Consider the following 20,002-nt stretch of genomic DNA (forward strand, 5'->3'; position numbering starts at 1 on the left):
ACTATATTCCAAATCAAACTAGCAGTCATGGCTATCTTTGCTTTGGAAGTCAATTGAAGCAATAACACGCGATTGTACCACAAACGTATATATAAAGTAGAATTGTGCATCATTAAATATGTTTTTCATAGTGATGACTAACCGTTAGGTTAGGTTTTAGCAAGTCCCCTCGAAAGAGACTTTTCATTTTCCAATATGGCCGCCACGTTCGCGCTGTTGCACTGTCATCTGAGCACAATGTCTTTCACGTTTAGCGACGCATGAGTTCACTCCTGCTACGGGTTGGCATAGTGTTTTCGAATAGAACATTAATTTTTGGAGTAATTGTATTCGATTTTGGGAAAACATGCGCTCATAATTAAAATGAATGGGAAAAAATATGTTTCCAAGTATACTGTCTTAATATCAAGAATTGTAACAATCACACACGCAAACGCATACTTCCGTTTCCAATAACTTCCCTCAATTTCTGTATGCTTTACAGTATGAATCAGGTGTGTTTCCATTCCCATCAATTCACTGCTGGTAAAGGAGCACGCGAGTCCAGCACTCTGGTCCTTTTCATTGGCCGGAGAGCCTAGCGATCAGATGACGTCAGACAGTTTCTTGATTTTTAGCCGAGGGTTAATGTTAAAGGCAAAGTCAACAAGGCTGAAGGAAACTTCCGGAATCAGAAGTCTACGAAAGAGTTTCCCGAGTGCCACCCTTCTGCCTGGAGTGACGGATTTTGTTTGGTTCTCCACCTGAAGCCCAAGCGAAAGCGATCAGTAGCTAGCAACCGTGAGATACCTGAAGCTACACGGATAGCTTCAACATGACTCGGTTCTACGCGTTTTGTAGTACAACTCTTCTGTTTAACATTTTATGCGCTGCTGATCAGAATATGAAAGACATTGCGCCCTGGTGACGTTAAGAGAACACACATCGCCCTGGATATGAACTACAGTGCGCGTTTCTCATGTGCTACTGGGTGTAACACCATTTATTAATTTACTTTGCTGATTCGATGTTGGAACATGCTTTGCACTGCTGATTGGAAGAAGGGATCCGTTTTGTGCTTCTTATCTGAATATGGGACGTACCTTGCACTGCTGATCGGAAGAAGGGATCCGATGTGTGCTTCTGATCTGGGTATGGGACATACTTTGCACTGCTGATCGGAAGAAGGGATCCGTTTTGTGCTTCTGATCTGGGTATGGGACATACTTTGCACTACTGATCGGAAGAAGGGATCCGTTTTGTGCTTCTGATCTGGGTATGGGACATACTTTGCACTGCTGATCGGAAGAAGGGATCCATTTTGTGATTCTGATCGGGTATGGGACATATCTTGCACTGCTGAGCTGGATGCACGACGCACTTATACGCTTGTGATGTAGGGATGTAGTAAACGTGAATCCGCCTGTACACTGATGAATTGGTGTGCGCTACTGATCTGAGACTGACTGTAACATTGCACAGCTTGTGAAGGATTGGATGCAAAACTGCTTAAATGATCTCGAAGTAACATAAGGCCATTTCTGACCTAGACATAGCGTATGCTATACACTGCAGATTTTTAATCTGGATGAAATACAGCGTGCCCTGCTGAAATGGATGACAATGTGCACTGCTGATCAAGAGATTGCACTTCTGAAGTAGCACTGGAAACTTGACGTTTTGGACTAGGAGTTACATTATACTACACTGCTGATGTGAACACGGGTATTTCACTCTGCACACTACTTATCTCACTGGGTGTACTACGTTGTGCACCACATTCCTGGTCTGGTACGTGTTGCAACACATTGCATGTAGTGGAGGAATTTCACATTCACATAGAATTTTAGGAATAAAGACCCTGCAAGGATTAAACATTCTGAAAATAAATGTGTTGGGATCTCGAGAACAACTGCTTTACTGATTTTGGCCATACTACAGTTTGACATGGAACAAATCTAACCGGAATTATTGGTGGATTCTAAACCGATACATACGTTTTCAGAATCTCAAAGGCAGATTTAACACTGGCCAAACGCATTACAGTGATAATCAGGCTCAGGCTACTGCAACTTGCATTCACAATTCGAGACTAGGATTGCCCTTCTGAAAGTGGATAATTCAGCTTGTGTTACTGTGCTAAAGATTAGTTCATCATGGCACGCAGAATTAATTCGCTTGTTACGACTCCTACTTGCTATAAAAAGCAGATCCACTTGGCCATGCCAAGAAATCTGAGCTACATTAGTGATCTTTACAAAGACGTGCAGCTGGCTGATGGCTTTGGAGCTCCCAGACCTACTAGTGGGTCCTCAAGAGAGGTACAGGAGGGGTCTCGACTGCCTCCACCCACCCCTCCTTCTGGGCCCAGGAAATCAGCTACCTGTGACCCAAACCTGCGGCCCATCATGCGCCGCCGTGCCCGATCCCTCCCCAGCTCTCCAGAGCGGAGGAGCTTGGGACGCTGCCGTTCCTCGAGCCGGTGCTGCCAAAGGGTTCGATTCGCAGATGCCCTTGGTTTGGAGCTGACAGAGGTTAAAGTCTTCAATGTTGGGGAAGACCCCTCAATTCCCTTGCATGTGCTCTCTAGGCTTTCCATCAACTCAGACTTGTGCTGCGGTAGCACGTTGGACCTCGAGTTCACAATGCAGTACCTGCACCCTGACTTTTTGCAGCCCATTGACTGTGCAGACTTTGCAGAACGACTCCAGCGGCAACAGATCTGCTTGGAAAGAGTAACAGGAGGCTCAGAGGAGCTGGGCATCTCTGGCACCATCATGGTTTTGAACCTGGATTTTGTCAAGAGAGTCTATGTGAGATACACATTCAATGATTGGCGGAGCCACCAGGAGTTGGAAGCAACCTGGCAGCAGAGCCACAGGGATGTAGTTGCTGGGGACTGCGACTTGTTCTCGTTTTCTTTCCCAGTGCCCCCATTTCTGCTCCAACTATGCCCAGCAGTCCAGCTTGCTCTGCGATACATGGTGGGCGGAAAGGAATACTGGGACAACAATCAAGGCAAGAACTACACCTTTACCTGCCAAAGCCATGCACTCAAGATGCCCAAAGACAGTGGGCAGAGCTGGATCCACTTTATTTAACTATTAAATGCTACTTATTGGTTGCCAGTTGAAGGGCCTAGTTAACAAAGTGCAGGATACAAAGGAAATGCTGACAAGCTCTTGCAATTTAATAAAAAATAGGGGGCTGCACCACACAATAGAACACCTCCAGTGGAAAGTGCAGTCTGTGATCAGAGTTCAAATCATTTTTGTAAAGTAATGACTTTGGTAACCTAGTTCTGCCCGAAATAGCCAAATAGATCTACGATGAATAAGGAAGTAAACATTAAATCAGTTAATCTTGGCTGCTCAGAGATTGTTGCTTTTCCACGTGACCTCCTGAAATTGCCTTTAGTGGTTGGTTTAGCTACATATACAATCAAATCAAGAGAATCGTTAATTCAAATTTCCCAGGAGAACATGTAAAATGGTTAAGTCTTGGTAACTAAAACGCCACATTTTAAGGGTTTATGGAACATCTATATGGAAAAGTATCCAAAAGCAACGCCCATTACCAGTGCCCGAAAAAGAAATAACATGAATTGTTTATGGATTGGTTTTCAAGAAAGTCATCTCGCACTGTAACTTTTCATCTGGAAAATTAATCAGATTCTCAGAAATGTGTGACTGTGTTTATGGCATATTTAAAAGAAACTCTTTTAAAAGTCATTAGGATAATTTTCCAACAAACTTTCAGAAAATGGGTTTAGCAGCCATTAGGTGTGTAAAGCAGTGCAGGGAATCGATTCTCGCTTTTGAGCACACTCCTTGTACTGTATAGTTAGTGCATGATGTATGCAAATTAAGTTACCGTAGAGTGGTGTTTATCCCCATTGTTGAGCTGTGGGGACAGGGTTTGATACACCGGTGGTGAAGCCACATGTAGGTCATGATTTCCCACTTCTTTTTCAACAATGGTGGTAAATCTAGCAACAGTAAGGTATGCATTGTCATATTAGGTGGTCAATACTGTATTCATGACATGGATTGCACTATAATTATAGATGTGTGAGAGTATATGTATTAGTACACTTAAGAAACAGATTTTATTGGGCCACATTTTTTTCATTAGCAGGGCATAGACTTCTACATTTGTGTTATCCTTCACAAAACTACGGAGGAATAGGAAAAACAATACTTGCAAATTTCAAACTGAAATCGATTCATTATAAGTTTCTAAACATTCACTTTTTATTTTATTTTTCCAATTTGAGGATTGCAAATTTAGATTAGTTCAGCAAACCTTTGTTTCGAGGATGACCACTTCTTTGGGGTACAAATCGGCACACACAACTGCGAGACAATTTTTCTCACTGATTCTTCTTTTCTGTTTAACAGTGTGTCTGGTAAAGTACCAGTCTTTATAACATGAAGGTAAACAACACGGTCAATATCAACTTGAAAAAGGATACATGTGCATCCTATCCAAATGTAAAAAATGAAGCATTTCTGAACTCAAAATCATTTGAGTTCAATTTGACCTTTGAAAGTTTTGTGCTTCATATACCTCCCTAGTGCTAATATAAATAATGTAAATTGATAGAGTTGACGTCACAGTGTGAGGATTGGGTGGAAAAGAGGAACCCTTTGAATTCTCCTGATTGTTATATATATTGTGTGTGTGTGTGGTCTCTCGCCCTCTTTTCCTCGTCAGTCTTGTTTTCTTTCTCGCTCTTTCTCCCCGGAAGCAAAATTTGAAAGAGGGTATAAGGGCAGCCTTCTGTGATATAAGTTGCATTCTCACTGCAAGCCCCAAGAAGTCCTGAACTTTCACTTCAGCATATTTCATGGATAAGGCGAAAGTACTTCTCCTTAAGAAACTTTGTAACCCGAGAATTGAAGGCTGAAAACTTACCAAGGTCATCTCGAAAGCCAAACCCAAACAAATAACCTTTAGGGCTGCATCCGCGTGTTTGATGTGCTAGGAAGGCAACAGGAATCACCTTTTGTAACAGTGTTTTTTTTTTAATGCTTGCGAGGTACAAGAGGCTTACTTTAAGAAATGGTCTTCATTATTGCATTACTTAAGCGGGGGTTCGCTTGATTTTTACCTAATTCAATCGATGCTTGCTAATATGCCCAGAATGTCCAACTGCTACTAAGTACAGTCTTAAGTCTGCACATTTGTCCATGGGTGACACTAGAAACCTTCAGTGCCAAAAATCTGTACTGTAGAGTGTATGAATTGTTTCATTTCTACTACTGACTGTCCCTGCAGCGAACAAGCAAAGAAAAGTGTTGTTTTGTGGGGGGGAAAGGGATAGCTTCCTTTTACACTTTTTCAGGTATTATGATACTTACATGTCTGTAAACATAAAGGGCTGTTGATTACATTTTATGGCTTGACTGTTACCACTTTCAAATCCAAAATCAAGCCGTTCAAGTGCTATGCAAAACATGATAGTAGGCCTCTTGTGTGCTTGAACATCTTCTTAGCAAATCTGCAAGTCATATTCATATGCACTTGTGTGCTGTTCATACATTAGGCGTTAGCTTCTAAAACATTGTGGGAAACAGACCAAGCATGCTGTGCAATCATTTTGATGCTAGTTCATTTTGGTCTGGCTTGGCAGTGCAGCTATCTGCAGACCTTTCATTACCAATGCTGTAAATGTAGAGTGGGCCTTGTCTTTTCTCAGAGGAGTGTTTTGTCTCACCTCATTCTGTTGGCTGTTTGGTGTATCATTCTGCGTCCTATGGAGTCATTTCAATACAGTGCCTGAGCGACTAGTTTACATCTCAAAAGTACACTCAGCATCACATATTACATTCTTTCTAGCGTAGATGCATTGTACACACAAATATTCATTATTTGTTTTTTTTCCTTCAATTCTTGAAAAAGTAACGTCAATACAGTGCCTGAGCGACTAGTTTACATCTCAAAAGTACACTCAGCATCACATATTACATTCTTTCGTGCGTAGATGCATTGTACACACAACTAATAATTATTTGGTTTTTTTCTTCAATTCTTGAAAAAGTAATTTCAATACAGTGCCTGAGCGACTAGTTTACATCTCAAAAGTACACTCAGCATCACATATTACATTCTTTCTAGCGTAGATGCATTGTACACACAAATATTCATTATTTGGTTTTTTTCTTCACTGCAGAATGTTTAAAAAAATGTTTGTCAGTAATCAAAATGCAAGCCAGACATATTGGTATTGCCAGTGTTTGCTATAGAATACTAGTCAATTGTTCCAGCAGAGGAAATGTAGTCCTGCTTAATATAAAGAATTTCCTATGTAAGGCATTACGTGTTTCAAAGTGGTTATACAATTCCAACGGTAAGAAAAACAAATGAAACAAACATACTGTAAAATGTGCAAGGCTTTAATAAAGCTGCTGACTGTTGCTGAGCACAAACAGATAAGCAGGTTTCTGTACTAGAGATAACATGTTGATACAGTGGTGCGGTTTCATATCAGAACAACTCTTTTATTGTTTTACATTATTGCACATGATTTGCTGCAACAACACTTTCATGGACTTGAATTATTTATAAATCTGTCTGCTGCAAAAATTTCAGAGTTTACCCAGTCTTTTAAATACACATTCTAATTTTATGTTTTTTTAATGTTGTTATATTATTGTGGGCGTACATGTGCACACACTGTAAGAATATGCTTTTCCACCAAGTAAAACAGTGGACATCGCACACTGTGGAGAGCATTTATGTGTGTGGGTGGATTTATTGAAATATTCCAATTTGAGAGCAGCAGATACTGATGTCTGTTAGAATTATGCCAACTTCCTCTCACTTGCCTGTCAATAAATCCTTCCTGCTCTCTTCTTCAGTCCTTGGCCCCGGAGGTGAGCTTGCCATTCAGCCTTTATACTTATGCTAGATATGATCCTGTTTTTATGTGAAGTAGACACTTACCTTTGGTGAACTAGGTGTTCTCTTGAACTTAGGAACCACCCCATAACTTTATAAAAAGAGCTTGCATTTTTTCTTATCAACCATGGGTGTTGAGGTGAACATTTTGTAACCCTGTGCCAAATCTTAGAGCAGCTGTCGCCAAAGTTTAGGGAAAAAGCACACAGTTCACAATTTGAGCTCCTTCCCCTGTGCCATGGCTGCATCCCTAGGCGCTTCATTTTATTGTTAAGGTTCTGAGGAGGGAAAACCAGGAAAGTTGGCCCCAGCCACTACTTCTTGGTCTAATAGTTTCTTTTCTGAGTCTGTCAAGAACAGTTACTTAGATATGTATGGTTCAGTACTGCTTACAATATTTGAATGCCTCTTATCCTGGAGGCATTGTGTGTATAGGTTTTCATTTGTGTAGCACAGACACATTTTTTCTTGTACTATACATGATTGTACTGGTTCACTGCAAACCAACTTGACATGAATTACTCTTCTACAAATAATTTGTAGTAAACACGCATTCTCTGTGCATGTTATATTGTGTTCTATTACAGGCTTTTTAATGAAAAAATTCTATATTGGAGGTCGTTTCATTACAGTGAATTTTCCAAGTGTTCAGTATCTCTTTATGCTTGTAAAGGTGTTAGTTTTAAGTATTTTTCAATTGATAAAAAGCTAAAGTAAGTGAGCATTTAGAAAACATTCTGGGCACCAAACACATTGGCACGGATATCACAAAGGATTTGAACTCAGGTGTGTAAGGACTATTAGCTAAATCACCTCGGTAGAGAAGAAGGCTTTTATTACCTTTTCAATCGAATCCTCCCGTTAATGATGGAATGATGGTTACGTTTTGGTTATTGGCTTGTATAGTGTCTTATTTTGTCGAGATAAAGCAGTGTCCATGGTATGAGACCCAGGACATGCGGTATGTTGAAAGTCATGGGAAATCCGATGACCATGGAACATTGTCCTCTTTTCCATACTCCAGGAAATAATCCGGATTGATCGACCTGTCGGTTCATAGATAAAGCCAAAGTGTGTGTATATGCATGATAAATAACTTTCTTCTTCAAATCCTTTGCCAGTCTACAATCCTAGACTTTTCTTATTAGCATATTGTCGTACATCAGTGACTAGTTTCCTATGCCAAGGAGCCACACATGTGACTCTCTTCTTTTTTGACAAAGTGTGGCTCTGCGCCTTTTTATTAGCAAGATTGCGTAGAGTGAATTGCCAGGATCGTTATCACCCAATATTCTGTTTACTGACTCATCCACATACATGCACAAGTGAGCACCCTCCTTATTATTCAGGATGAACACGGAAATAAAATACTTTTTTTTTTTTTTAAAGGAACACAGAGCATCACTTTTTTTCATCAAAACAGATTTTATTGTGTCAAGCGTCAAATACAATGCAGGGCACTGTAAGCCAGAAGCCTTCTGCTTCAGTGAAAAATACAAAAGGATTGCATTGACATTTAGAATAGACATTTTCAAAAAGAAACAATAAAACATGAACTGTATAACACACCCCGTTGCACTATAGTAGCACCACAGTTGAAATACCACATTTAGTCCCACCTCCTCTCATATAAAGCAGCACTGAGTCATCGGTCTCTCGCTCCACAATTCTGAATGATCATCACAGGATTAAGGCATCCCCGAGGGAACTGGTTCGAGGTAGAGACCCCAATAGTCAGCCCATCGCCTCCAGATCTTGGAATGTTTTAGCAGACAGCCCCTAACCGTAAATATTCAAATCTCCAATCCCATACAGAAATCTAAGCCATTTTTCCACGCTGGCAAAGAGGGTGGGGCCACTGCTTTCCATTTCCATGCAATATCTCTCTTAGCCAATGTAAGCCCCAAAAACAACAAATGTGGTTTATAAATATTTCCCCCAACACCCTCCATTATATGTAGCAGTACCAATTTGGGTGAAGCGGGGAGTTCCCACCCCAGTACTCCTGCAAGGCAGGCCAAAACCCCTCAGCAGAATTTTGTGAGAGTTGTACAATGCCAAGTCGTATGGATGAGGGTGCCCTCCTCCCGGCCACATCGTAGACATGTTGGGGATGACACCAGACCCGGCCTCCACAGCCTTGCCCTGGTGTAGTATACCCGATGTAGGTAATTAAATTGAATTAGGCGAAGTCTCATCACGATCGCTGCCTCCTGCGGTGAGGCCAGTGCCTGCGTCCAATCATCCCCATCCAGTGGGCCGAGGTCCCCCTCTCATGCCACTCTAAGTTTGTCTAATATGGTGGGACTATCCGTCACCAAGGACTGATACATTTTGGAGATTTTATGATCTTTTAAGTCTCCCATGAAAACTTTGGCTTCATTGGGACTGAACTCGGGAAGTGCCTCCTGGCCCGCAATACTGGGGGATATGGCATGCCTAAATTGGAGGTACCTGTAGAATTGGGTCTTCGGCATTTGATATTCTTGTTGGAGATCCTGGAAAGACTTCAGAACTGTACCGCACATCACTTCCCCCAGGACGGAGATCCCTATATTATCCCAGCCTCGAAATCCCACAGGGCTGCTAATTGCGGCAGTCGCCCATTAAACCATGGTGGGGTTCCCCCGTTAACCTGCCCTACCACCCCATCCTACGCAAGACCTGTTTTCAAACCTGGAATACTATTGTGGCCAACGGTAAGGAGTTACGCAGGGGAGCAGAGTATAGGATAGTATGTAGGGTAGAGTCCCCGATGCATCTTCGTTCCACCGCATATGTGCGATCTGACCTGTCCCCATACCACCATTCATTCAGGAATAACAGGTTTGAGGCTATATAGTATGATTGGACATCTGATGTGGCCAGTCCCTCACAATATGTCGATTGAAAGCAGGTCCGCAATGCCACTCTGGATGCCCCCCGCCCATAAGAACTGCCCCAAGACCGCGTTGACCTGGCGTAATCACTGAGATGAAATGGGGTATGGGTGATTCTGCAGTTGGTAAAGCAAACACGGCAGCGACACCTTCTTAAAGACGGCCGATCTACCGTAAATAGACAGGGGCATATGCGACCATGTCTTCAGCTCCTCTCGCACCGCGCCCATATCGGAACTAGGTTCCTGTCCTAAGACATACTTGGTGAACCTGATAAGAAGACTCCCAGATACTTCAACCCCACTGTTGTAACCTGTATCGCCGATGCCCAAGACCCCAACTCCATTCGGTCCTTTAAGACCCACAGGGTAGACTTACAGGGATTCATATATAAACCAGACGACTCCTCGTACACCTGCATGATACGAAGCAGTCGGGGCCCTGTTTGATTGATATCTGTTAAAAAGAAAAGGACATCATCGGCATATAATGCAATGCCGTCTGAGAGCCCCTGCACCCATTCAAATCCAGTTACCTGTGTATCCATCCGTACCCGCACTGCCAGGGGTTCCAGGGCAAAGTGAAATGGTGATAGGGGGCAGCCTTGACGAGTGACCCGTCCAATGGAAAATGTGTATGATGTGGACCCTGCAATCCTCACCGATGCCGTAACATCATGTCAAAGGTTCTTATATAGCGCCTTATCACCGCATGGTCTCAAGGCGCTTGCTTTGGGAACCCGTCCTGGCTTTTCCCTGTGAGATAACCCCTACTGGGCATCCCCAAGGTGAAAGCCAGGCATACCGCCGCGGGGGCCGTAGTGGAGATTAAGCAAGCTATTGCCCAGAGTTGCAGAGTGTGAACCCGTGATTTGAGTAGGCACCGAAGCGAGAATTACGGAGTGACATTTGGGCTCAAGACCCTGCCGCGTTGGGAATTGAACCCTGGTCCCGGGTCTGACCTCTGCTTCAGGGTCTGCCTCCTCTAACCAGTGAGCCACACTTCTCCTAGTATATATCGATTTTACAGATCATCGCTTTTTAGGGAGTTAATTTGTGGTGCCACTGGCTGCTCTGATATCTTCACCCAGTTTCATAGGGAATTTCTGGCAAGCATTTGAAAAACCTTGATTTTTCTCAAAGTTCAAATGACATTATGAGTCCTTAGCCATTGCAAACCTTAACAGTATAAATGGAAATTGTTATGTGTAGTTATACTTAAACATATAGCTGGTTTATGCATTTCTGTAATTTCATGATTTTACATTTGTATTTACCTCACAGATTAAGCGGTTAAGAATTGAGAAATTAATGTCAAAATACTTTTGCAGCACTTTTGAGGCTGTACAGAAATTCACCTTGTATGCTTATTATGAGTATTGATGTTGCACTGTCACAAATTCTCCTGTAGGGAAATGGCAGCGTTTCAAATTCAAATTGACTACAGAATAGTACAGATATCAACGAGTTATTTAGTATTCGCCTATTCATGCACTCTCATGCCACCAATTAGGTACGTTAAGCAGCACTTGTTTTTTTACCAACTGGGCGGGCCGATGACATCAAGTCTGAGCGTGATAGTGGCTCACCCTTATATGCAGTATTAAAGATTGAAAAAGGCTGTTGAGGACCACAGAGGTTTACTAATATGAGGGTGAAAAAATTGGAAACCATGGGGCAAGCTACCACTTCGAGTTTTTCATTATACATTACTTTACATTTTGATTTGCTTTACACATCTGTTCAACACTTTGAAAATTAGGAAATTAATGATCAAAACTTTATTTAGGCGTTATTAATGCAGCTACGGTGTGTGACAGTTTTTGGATTTACAATGTTGGACAGTCACTCATGCTTCTATAGGCAAATAATAATACTTGGTGAAAGTGATTAGGCTAATAAAACATATATTATTAGTCTGTTAATTGTGCTCCTGGACCACCAGTTACTAGATCTGAGTAGTTTGTAATGAATATTCTGCCATTAGTGTGCCTTTACAGCAATAGCATGTCTGGTTCCTTCTTACTCTAATTTCGAGGATTCTGCCACTTACTGTAGCCGTTCATGAGTTCCAGTATCCGTATTGTATTGAATTTGGAGGTCTTGCCAAAGTGTTACATGCTGGAATATTTTACTCGAAGGAGAGTTTGGTGTTTCCTTTATAGGGATCTTCATTTTGACTGGCCTGCCCGCTGTAAATCTGGTTTATCGGTTCATAGTGAATAGGAAAAAAAACAGTTTGCATGGTGATATTTTTGGTATTGGAACAGGCATGCTTTAGAACCAAAGCCGCCATATTTGATCTGTTGGCAATTCCACACTATCTTCTATACTGTCCTGCTGACAAAACTAAGACTAAAAAATCACATCAGTGGAAAAATAAGTTACCAAGATTTTTAAGCAAATCTGTGTTCTATTTTTACACCTTATATTTATGAGCACATCACATTTATTATTGTGATCATCAATATAAACGTAATTAATTTTTATGAGGTATCACGATATAGTTACTTAATAAGGCTCAAATTCTGAAAACGAAAGTGTTTGATCAGCAGTGAAAAATATGCATTCTCACAACTTTTGTTAGCATTCTTGTAGGACAACAACCATTTATAAAGAGCTGAATCGTTACTGTAACGTAATAAGATACTCACGGAAGAACAAATACTTTGAGCTCAATGTTTCTCCAAAGTTACTTTATTCATTGTATTGAACCTTAAAATAGACTACACTTAACCCGTTAAGTGCTGTCGTCGGCCGTTGAACGTTCGGAGCACTACCTGGCTGGTGCTGCGCACGTTCAACGCAGCCCCGTCTGTTTTTTAAAACGGCCGCACAGCCGCGAAATCGCGGCAGCGACCAACGGGTTAAGAACACTTCTTTCAGGCTTGGTGTGGGCTAGAGTGTCTCTGTTATCAACTAGGGGGAAAGTAGTATTTTTTGTGTCTTACATTAATAGCCTTTCCACAGTGATCTTAATCCACTGAAGACAGTCACAAATTTATAGTGGTTCTTGATGCAAAAAGGGACATTCGGTACTCCATTTTGGAATATCCTTTAACCCCTTACATGTGGGGCTCATTCCCCCGCTGTGCTGGAGGGAGGAGGGGGCGCGCACAGCGCCCCGGTGCTCATGACGAGCTCAGCTTGTCATGAGCCACGGTGGTCGTGTGCTCATGACGAGCTGAGCTCGTCATGACCACACCCGTTTCTTTAGAACGCTCGCACAGCAGGGGAATTAGCCCAGCGTACGAGCGTTCCAACGGTCATGACGAGCTCAGCTCGTCATGAGCACACGAGCACCGTGGCTCATGACGAGCTCAGCTCGTCATGAGCGTCCAAGTGGTTAAAGACCAGTTAGGCCTCGTTTTTATGTAAACGGAACCTTTCCTTAGCTTCCCGCTTCTTTGCTAGTCTGTGTAAAAAAAAAAAAAAAATTCTATGAAGAATAAAGTTTCTTTTTTTCTTGGTGATGCCTGATACATTCACCGTAAGGTATCATCAGGAGAGCTGTGTCTTCTTAGTAGAGGTCTAGATTAAATGCAGAATAGACCATCATCTGATCAACAACCTAATGCTAGACTCGTGTAGAGAAGCCATAGTTTTCACTTTGTAGGTCTGTGGGTGAACATATCAAATTTTCCCTCCTAAAACCGAAACAATAATAGCAAATAAAACGTGCTGTTCCACCATGAACATTCTCTCTTGCTGAAGAACATCAATGGATGTGTTGCCTTGCTTTGTAAGTTTTTAATATTCAATATCTTTTAAAATGCACAGTTTTGTATGTTTGCTAGTGTCTCACCTGTGGTCTTCTGAAGTTTCTCATTTCAAGTCGTTAGGCAAACATATTTGATTTCTTGATGTCATTGTGTTGGACAGTATACGTTCTGGTTGAAATATAGGTGTTTTTTCTGTATGATGTAGCACACATAATGTTCACAAACATACTGGCTGTTTCCCCATTTTTATGTGCATTGCTGTTTTTCACTGTAAACTGCAGCATGGCTGAATGCATCATCACAGCCTGCTTGTTAAGTAAAATGCTATCCTGCACTAAATAAATCCTGTTCTTTCCTACAAAAATAAAGTTTGTTAAACGTGGGTGTTTCTTTTCAGTGTGAATATCTTGGAGCTCTTAAGACGGTTCACAACTGATGCTGAAAGTTCTGGATTGCTTTGTATTGAGTGGCTTGTAACATCGCTTCTATCCAGAAGAAAAGGGCCATTCCTCAGACCAGTTGCCGCTGTCGAGAGTGCATGAGTTAAAACTGAACATGGTTTAGTGGTTGCGGGAAGGAATTTGTTTTAGGGCAGCTGTGAATCATTTTAGCTGTTTGCCAGAACTAATACCATTAATATCCAGCATGCACAGAGCAAGGACAGGGGATTAGCGCCTACTTTGCATGTTGCTAGTGTTGTTTACATTTTGGATCATCCCACACACACACATTAAGTTTCAAGTTTCTTTATTTCCTGCATAGTTACTTAAAACCATTGCAATGTTAGTACATAAAATACAAAAATTAGAACATAAAAAACATCTGTATATATAAAATTTCCACAGGGTATAAGCGAATACCTCCATTTTCTCTGCTTTTTTTTTTTTAGTTATAATGGCAAACTTCAAAATAAAACTGAAAATAAAACCAATTGTTAAATGTCTCTTTGCAAATAAAACAACGTATGTTTTGGTCATGATTTATGTCCTTATGTAGCTAGCTATATGTTCAGTTCCATTTTTTCCGGCCAGCCTTAAACTTCTTTCTACAGGTCGTCTTGTTTATGTCTCACAGAATTTCTCCGCTTGTGGCAAGGGTTTTCTCTTTGCCGCTGGCAATATCTTCTTACGCTGGACTCATTTGGGGCTTGCTCCTATCAAGATGTACGGCAGCGCCGCGGACTGGTTCTGTTTTTGCAGAGTTGGGCAATTTTTGTTCAGCCAGCAAAAGGAATTTTACCAGTCTACAGTTTAGTTGTATATTTTCTGGATTTAGGCAGGCTACCACATTAGGTTTTGGAATAGTCGGTCATGATTTATGGAGTTTTGTCTCTTCACCCACCTCTAACCTTTTCATTTGTGCATTAGGAGTATGAGTCGTTTAGGCAATTGCTTGCATTGTAGTGAATGGACTGTGAGATGTCGTTTCACTGATTTTGAAGCACATTGCTATCATATATACTTATACTCTTATCACATTTGTCAGGCTGATAAGCATGGGACCAGCGCAATACATCGAGCCTGAACCAGGTTCCCATCCCTGCCATGCTGAACGCAGCCACGCATAAGTAATAATTTTCAGTCTTTATACCTATCTGCAGTTTTGATGAGAGCTACTCTTCTGTGTTGGATGTTTGCATGTGTCGGGCTGAAGAGCACAGATCCATCATTGCTAACACACACAGCCTAAGATTACACCTCTAAAGCCCTGCCACTGACTCCTGCACCATTGTACTACCATATCGCTTGGCCCTCATCATGCCAGTGCTGCTGCACACCCAAGTTTAATCCTACTACCCTCAAAGCTCTGCTTTTGCAGGTGGCACCTCACCTGGTGGCGTCATCAGCCCCCATACTTTTCCTCTCAGCTCTCCTTCATCCCACTGTATATATTTATGTGGAATTTGTATAGTGAGAACTTAGCAAAAAGTGATTGGAGAGTTAGTTGTTTTCCTGGAGCAAAAGTGGACTGTTACTGCATTGTGGTGTAGTGTTCTTTAAAGAGGTGTATCTTCAGCTCTCTACTAAGTGGTAACAGGGTTGGGGTATCCTGAGGGATACTGAGATGCTGTCCAAGATCCGGAATGCATGGGTTTAGAAGGCCTGGTACCGAATTTGGTTTTTCTTTTTCATATTTCTTTGCCTCCATTCTGATGGTGTCCTTTTCCACAGATGGTGAGTTTATCAACCTGATAGGCATTGGTTCTGGTTGTGATTGCTTTGTTAATGGTGTAGGTGGTTTTGAAAATGACATAGTCAGACTCACACAAATGAATCAGGTTGCATCCTTGTATGCTAAATACCAGGATGGGCTTGACCTCAGTGTAGGGAACACTTAGATATTTTTTGTAGGGGATCTACAGGTTATAAATACCTCATGAATATGCTGCTATCCCTTTATTTTGACTGCCACTGGTATGGTTGAAAATATAATGTAAAGGATTATATATATATTTTACCTTTACTGGTGGCATTCAGCCACCAGGTAGTTTTAATCTCTGGATCTCACTTCAAAAGAAATATGTATGTGCCCCCTCTACTGTTGTCGAGCCCATACTGGTATTTAGTATTCCAGGATGAGATATGATGATGAAGCTTGAGACTAATAGATTGGGTGAGGGTCCTTTTTACACAAAAAGTGTGAGTTCGAACACATCATCTATCAGTACTCCACACCAAGTCTAAAGAGCATAAGTTTAGGATACATTTGTGTTGTGTAGGTTACCTGAGAGGCTGTATCCACAGTCCATTCTCAGTCCTCTGATCCCCGAGGTGATTTTATGGTTTTGAATAGGGTGCTATCTGGTAAGGGGATCCAGTGGACTTCCATCAGGATGTGGTTGATTTGGTTTTAATACTTAAGGCTATTGGTGAGATGTGCTGTGGCTTGTGGGACTTGGTGCAGGGATCTTTAATCCATCCTGGTACAAAAGTGCAAAGGCTATGACCGCGCATCCTGCAGAGTAAGCTTTCACTTTCTTTAGCAGAGAAAGGTGGTCCAGGGTATCTTCATCTTATCCTCCCCATATAGAACAAATGTAGTTAGTAGCTGTCTGCTGCCTCTACGTGTCACAGACCCAGAAAATTCACTAGAAATTAATGGGTGAGGAACGTAGCGCTGCTGAACGAGGAGCAAGGAGAGTGGCAGCCAGCGGCTACGGGATTAAAAGTATCATGGCGGGCTACCTGGAAATTGAGTGCTAATACTTGGAGAGAAACAGCGTGACACAGCTGGGAGCTGCCGTCGACAACAGTGCTAGCGTGAGTTATTTGCCGTTTATTTGCTACTGCGGTGGCTTTGGGGTTGCTACACGCGGCGCTAGACTGACTCTGGACTCTGGACCCTGGCCCTTCGTCGTTGTGTTGATAAAGGCGTTTAAGGCGATAAAGGCGTCCCACCATTTTTTTGCTGGGTTGGTTTGGCGGCTGAGTTTTGGTGGCTCAGGCTGCGTTGAGAGTCGTGAAGAGGAGATAGGGCAAATTTTACCCGAAGGCGTCAGAGCGCTTTCAATAGAACCGGTTACATTACATACTGGAAAATTACCCAGCAAAGGCAGAAAATTTCAGATGTGTTGCTGAGGGCTCAGGTCACACCGGATTCCGAGGAGCGAGTTGTACAATTTCCAACCAGAATACAATGGGTGATCCATGGCAAGAGTGTATGGATTATGCAGTTACCATAACAAGAAAAGCTGGAACGGACAGCTAAGATAGTGCTGCTCGAAGTCGCTTCCTGACAGCCCTGGGACCATTAACTGGGCTAGCGGAGAGTTTTCCCGGGACAGCACAACTTCACGGGTTGCCTTCAACAGAACTGCTCGTGACTGCGGGAGCTGGCGTGCTCCATCCGGGTTTTGGATCACCGTGCTGACTCTGAGGACATTTCCACCGGGAGCGGGACTGCGAGGCCCACAGGTGATTGCGCCAGGCCACCGCGCACACCTGCTGCCTCTTCCCGCCCACTCCTCCCCCTACTTAACCCTGCCCATCTGCGCGAACGCGGGACGCGCGCGGGTGAAGCGCGGGCCAAGAGCGGGCCCGTTGTAGCCCGTTAGAGACCGGTGGAGACCGGACCGGCCCATTCCTCCTTGATCCGCAAGTACTTCTCGTACTCATAGTTCACTGGACCTTTGCATTCAAATGTCGGGCCGTGAAACACGGAGTTCTACAACCAAGAATGGCACGCAATTAGTGGGGACCATGGACAACTTCATTGTGCGTGCTAGTTCACTTTTGAACAATGAAATAACATCCCTGGAGCGTAGACTTTCTCAGGGAATTGTAAACTCTAAACGTTCCTCTCTGGGAAGTATAGCTAAAGCCCTCTCTCCAATTAGACAGGAAGCTCCCCTACACATTAATGTTCAGATTGCCCAACCTAATCCTCACTCAAACTCCGGGGATGATCTTATCGCTCCCGACCCATCTAGCCCTCTAACCCAGGAAACTATCAATGTAGTAAAAGCAGGGGCCCTCCCAACACCGATAGATGAAGCCCACAGGCAAGGAGCCATTAAAAAAAGGAAGCTTGGTCCCGATTTACACTGTGGGATTAAGTCAAAGGTCCCCAAAAAAGATTCACAACCACCTGTCAGAATGGGTAAAAGGAGGGGTCCACGAGCACCTAAATCACGGTTGGTGGCAGAGGAAGCTCACCAGTCATCGCTCTCTGATAGCTTGATAACTCTCTATAGCACCGTAGGGGGGGGGGTGAGGATTCAGGAGGGTGTAGGGACCTAAGTTCACTGATGGAGTCCCTGATAGATCTCTTAGAAGCCAGATTAACTAGGATCGAGGACAGAATCAGTAACATTGTAGAATCTATAGGGGCTGCACGCGGCAATTTGAGGGAGGTAACAGTACGTCACGGGAACTCTGAAGATAGGCTGGGTAAAATTGAGGGGTTACTGGGAGAGCTACTTGGCTTTGTCAAGGCTGATAAGGTGCAGGAGGAGAATAGAGGTTTGGGTGGAACTTCTGGCACCTCGGGGGCCCCCGTAGTGGAGGGGGACAGTAACTAATGCTAATAATAACCCATTCTTACGACCCGACTCAGGTAGCCCACCAACCCTTTCTGCCATTACCACAGGTATATTCTTGGACGGTGGTAATACTCTTCCTGCATCAAATCCCTTTACTATACCGCCTCATATTATTCCCCAAGATCCACTGCCTAACCAAGTTAGGGGGAAGGAACCTGACTTGGCACAGCAGCGACAAGCACAGCGAGGGAAAGTTGGAAGCGGAAGTAGGAAAGCAGCACACCTTCCCCCGGGGGCGGCCCCTTATGTAGTCGTCCTCAGTGGTGTACCAGAACTTTAGGAAGCTGTGAGGGAAAATCCAGTTTCCTTAAAGAATAAGGTAATTAGTTGGCTTAACAGATATAGACCATTACCCCTAGGGATGCACAACGAAATCATTCTTGCAAGGAGAGTTCCCTGGGTGGGCGAGACAATAAAAAGGAGTACCGGGGACTGTGTGCTGGTAAATTTTAGAGACCCGAGGACAGTAAGTTTTATCTGCAATTGGGAAGGGCCATCACCTATGACGTCTATCCAAGCGTTACCGCTGAGGGCATTCTATCCTGACAAACGTGAGCGGTTTGAGGAAGGGGGCAATGAGGGCTGGTCATGGGTTCCCCCAAGAAGACTACATCGTGCAGCTAGAGCGGGGCCCCACGGGGGAGCCTTTGGGAGGGAAGGCTGGAATCATCTTACCCCAAGTTCCCCTTACTTCCAATTCACCCATCCCAATAGGTTCGACTGTTTAGATGCAGTGGATTGACAGCTGATGGATTCTAGCGCTGGGGTAAAGCAAACACTTGATAGGGAATTAGCTATCGAAAGTAGGAGTATTACACCACCCCCTCCAGTGGAGTACCAGGTAGACTCTGCTCAGGAACGAGGTATAACTTCAACGAGAGTGGGCCAATCCTCATCTGGAGAAACCAGTGACCCTGGGGGCTTTGTACATCTACAGATCCAGGATAACAGACCCGATGATACGAATGTAACAGTGCACCAAAACAGGAGTACCACACCGAACCGGGAGGCGGCCCCAGGCTTGGTGTCCATTCTTTCGTGGAATGTAGCCGGCCTGTCAAACAAACGGGACTCGCCTGAATGGGAGACATTCATAGAGTCTTTTGACATTTGCCTTCTACAAGAAACCTGGGCACGGGGAAGCAATACCCGACCAGGCTATGCAACATTTTCAGTACCAGCCAAATGGGGGGGGAAGGGACACCCGTCAGGTGGGTTACTGATATGGGTTGCTACTCATTTAGGGTGTAGGGCCAGGGCACTGCAAACGAATTCTGAGGATTTTCAGTGTGTCGTACTAGACTGGGTGTCTGGCCAATCACTATCGCTGGTTAACGTGTATTCACGACCAGTGGGGCTATCAGGGACCCTCCCCCCACTGTTCGCCCTACCTTGTGGGAGGGGATTTCAATAACCAGTTTGAGCCGTTGCCGACCTTTCTGGAGGGCGCTACAATTGACGAGGATGATGCTTGGGGAA

The 20,002-nt window shown here is 43.4% G+C and overlaps 1 protein-coding gene across 1 annotated transcript; it reads left to right on the forward strand.

The window, feature by feature from the left end:
* Positions 1-649: 649 nt before the first annotated feature.
* PPP1R3D (protein phosphatase 1 regulatory subunit 3D) lies at positions 650-13,864 on the forward strand. The gene has a single exon (XM_078651821.1). The coding sequence runs from the start codon at positions 2,136-2,138 to the stop codon at positions 3,078-3,080; it is 945 nt and encodes a 314-aa protein (XP_078507947.1). The 5' UTR covers positions 650-2,135; the 3' UTR covers positions 3,081-13,864.
* Positions 13,865-20,002: the final 6,138 nt, after the last annotated feature.

The sequence above is a fragment of the Lissotriton helveticus genome, chromosome 7, assembly GCF_964261635.1.
Source record: "Lissotriton helveticus chromosome 7, aLisHel1.1, whole genome shotgun sequence".
In the NCBI taxonomy this organism is placed as follows: domain Eukaryota; kingdom Metazoa; phylum Chordata; class Amphibia; order Caudata; family Salamandridae; genus Lissotriton; species Lissotriton helveticus.

What these genes read in the sequence shown, in the direction of transcription:
- PPP1R3D (XM_078651821.1), top strand. Translation starts at nt 2,136, where the DNA reads ATGGCACGCAGAATTAATTCGCTTGTTACGACTCCTACTTGCTATAAA.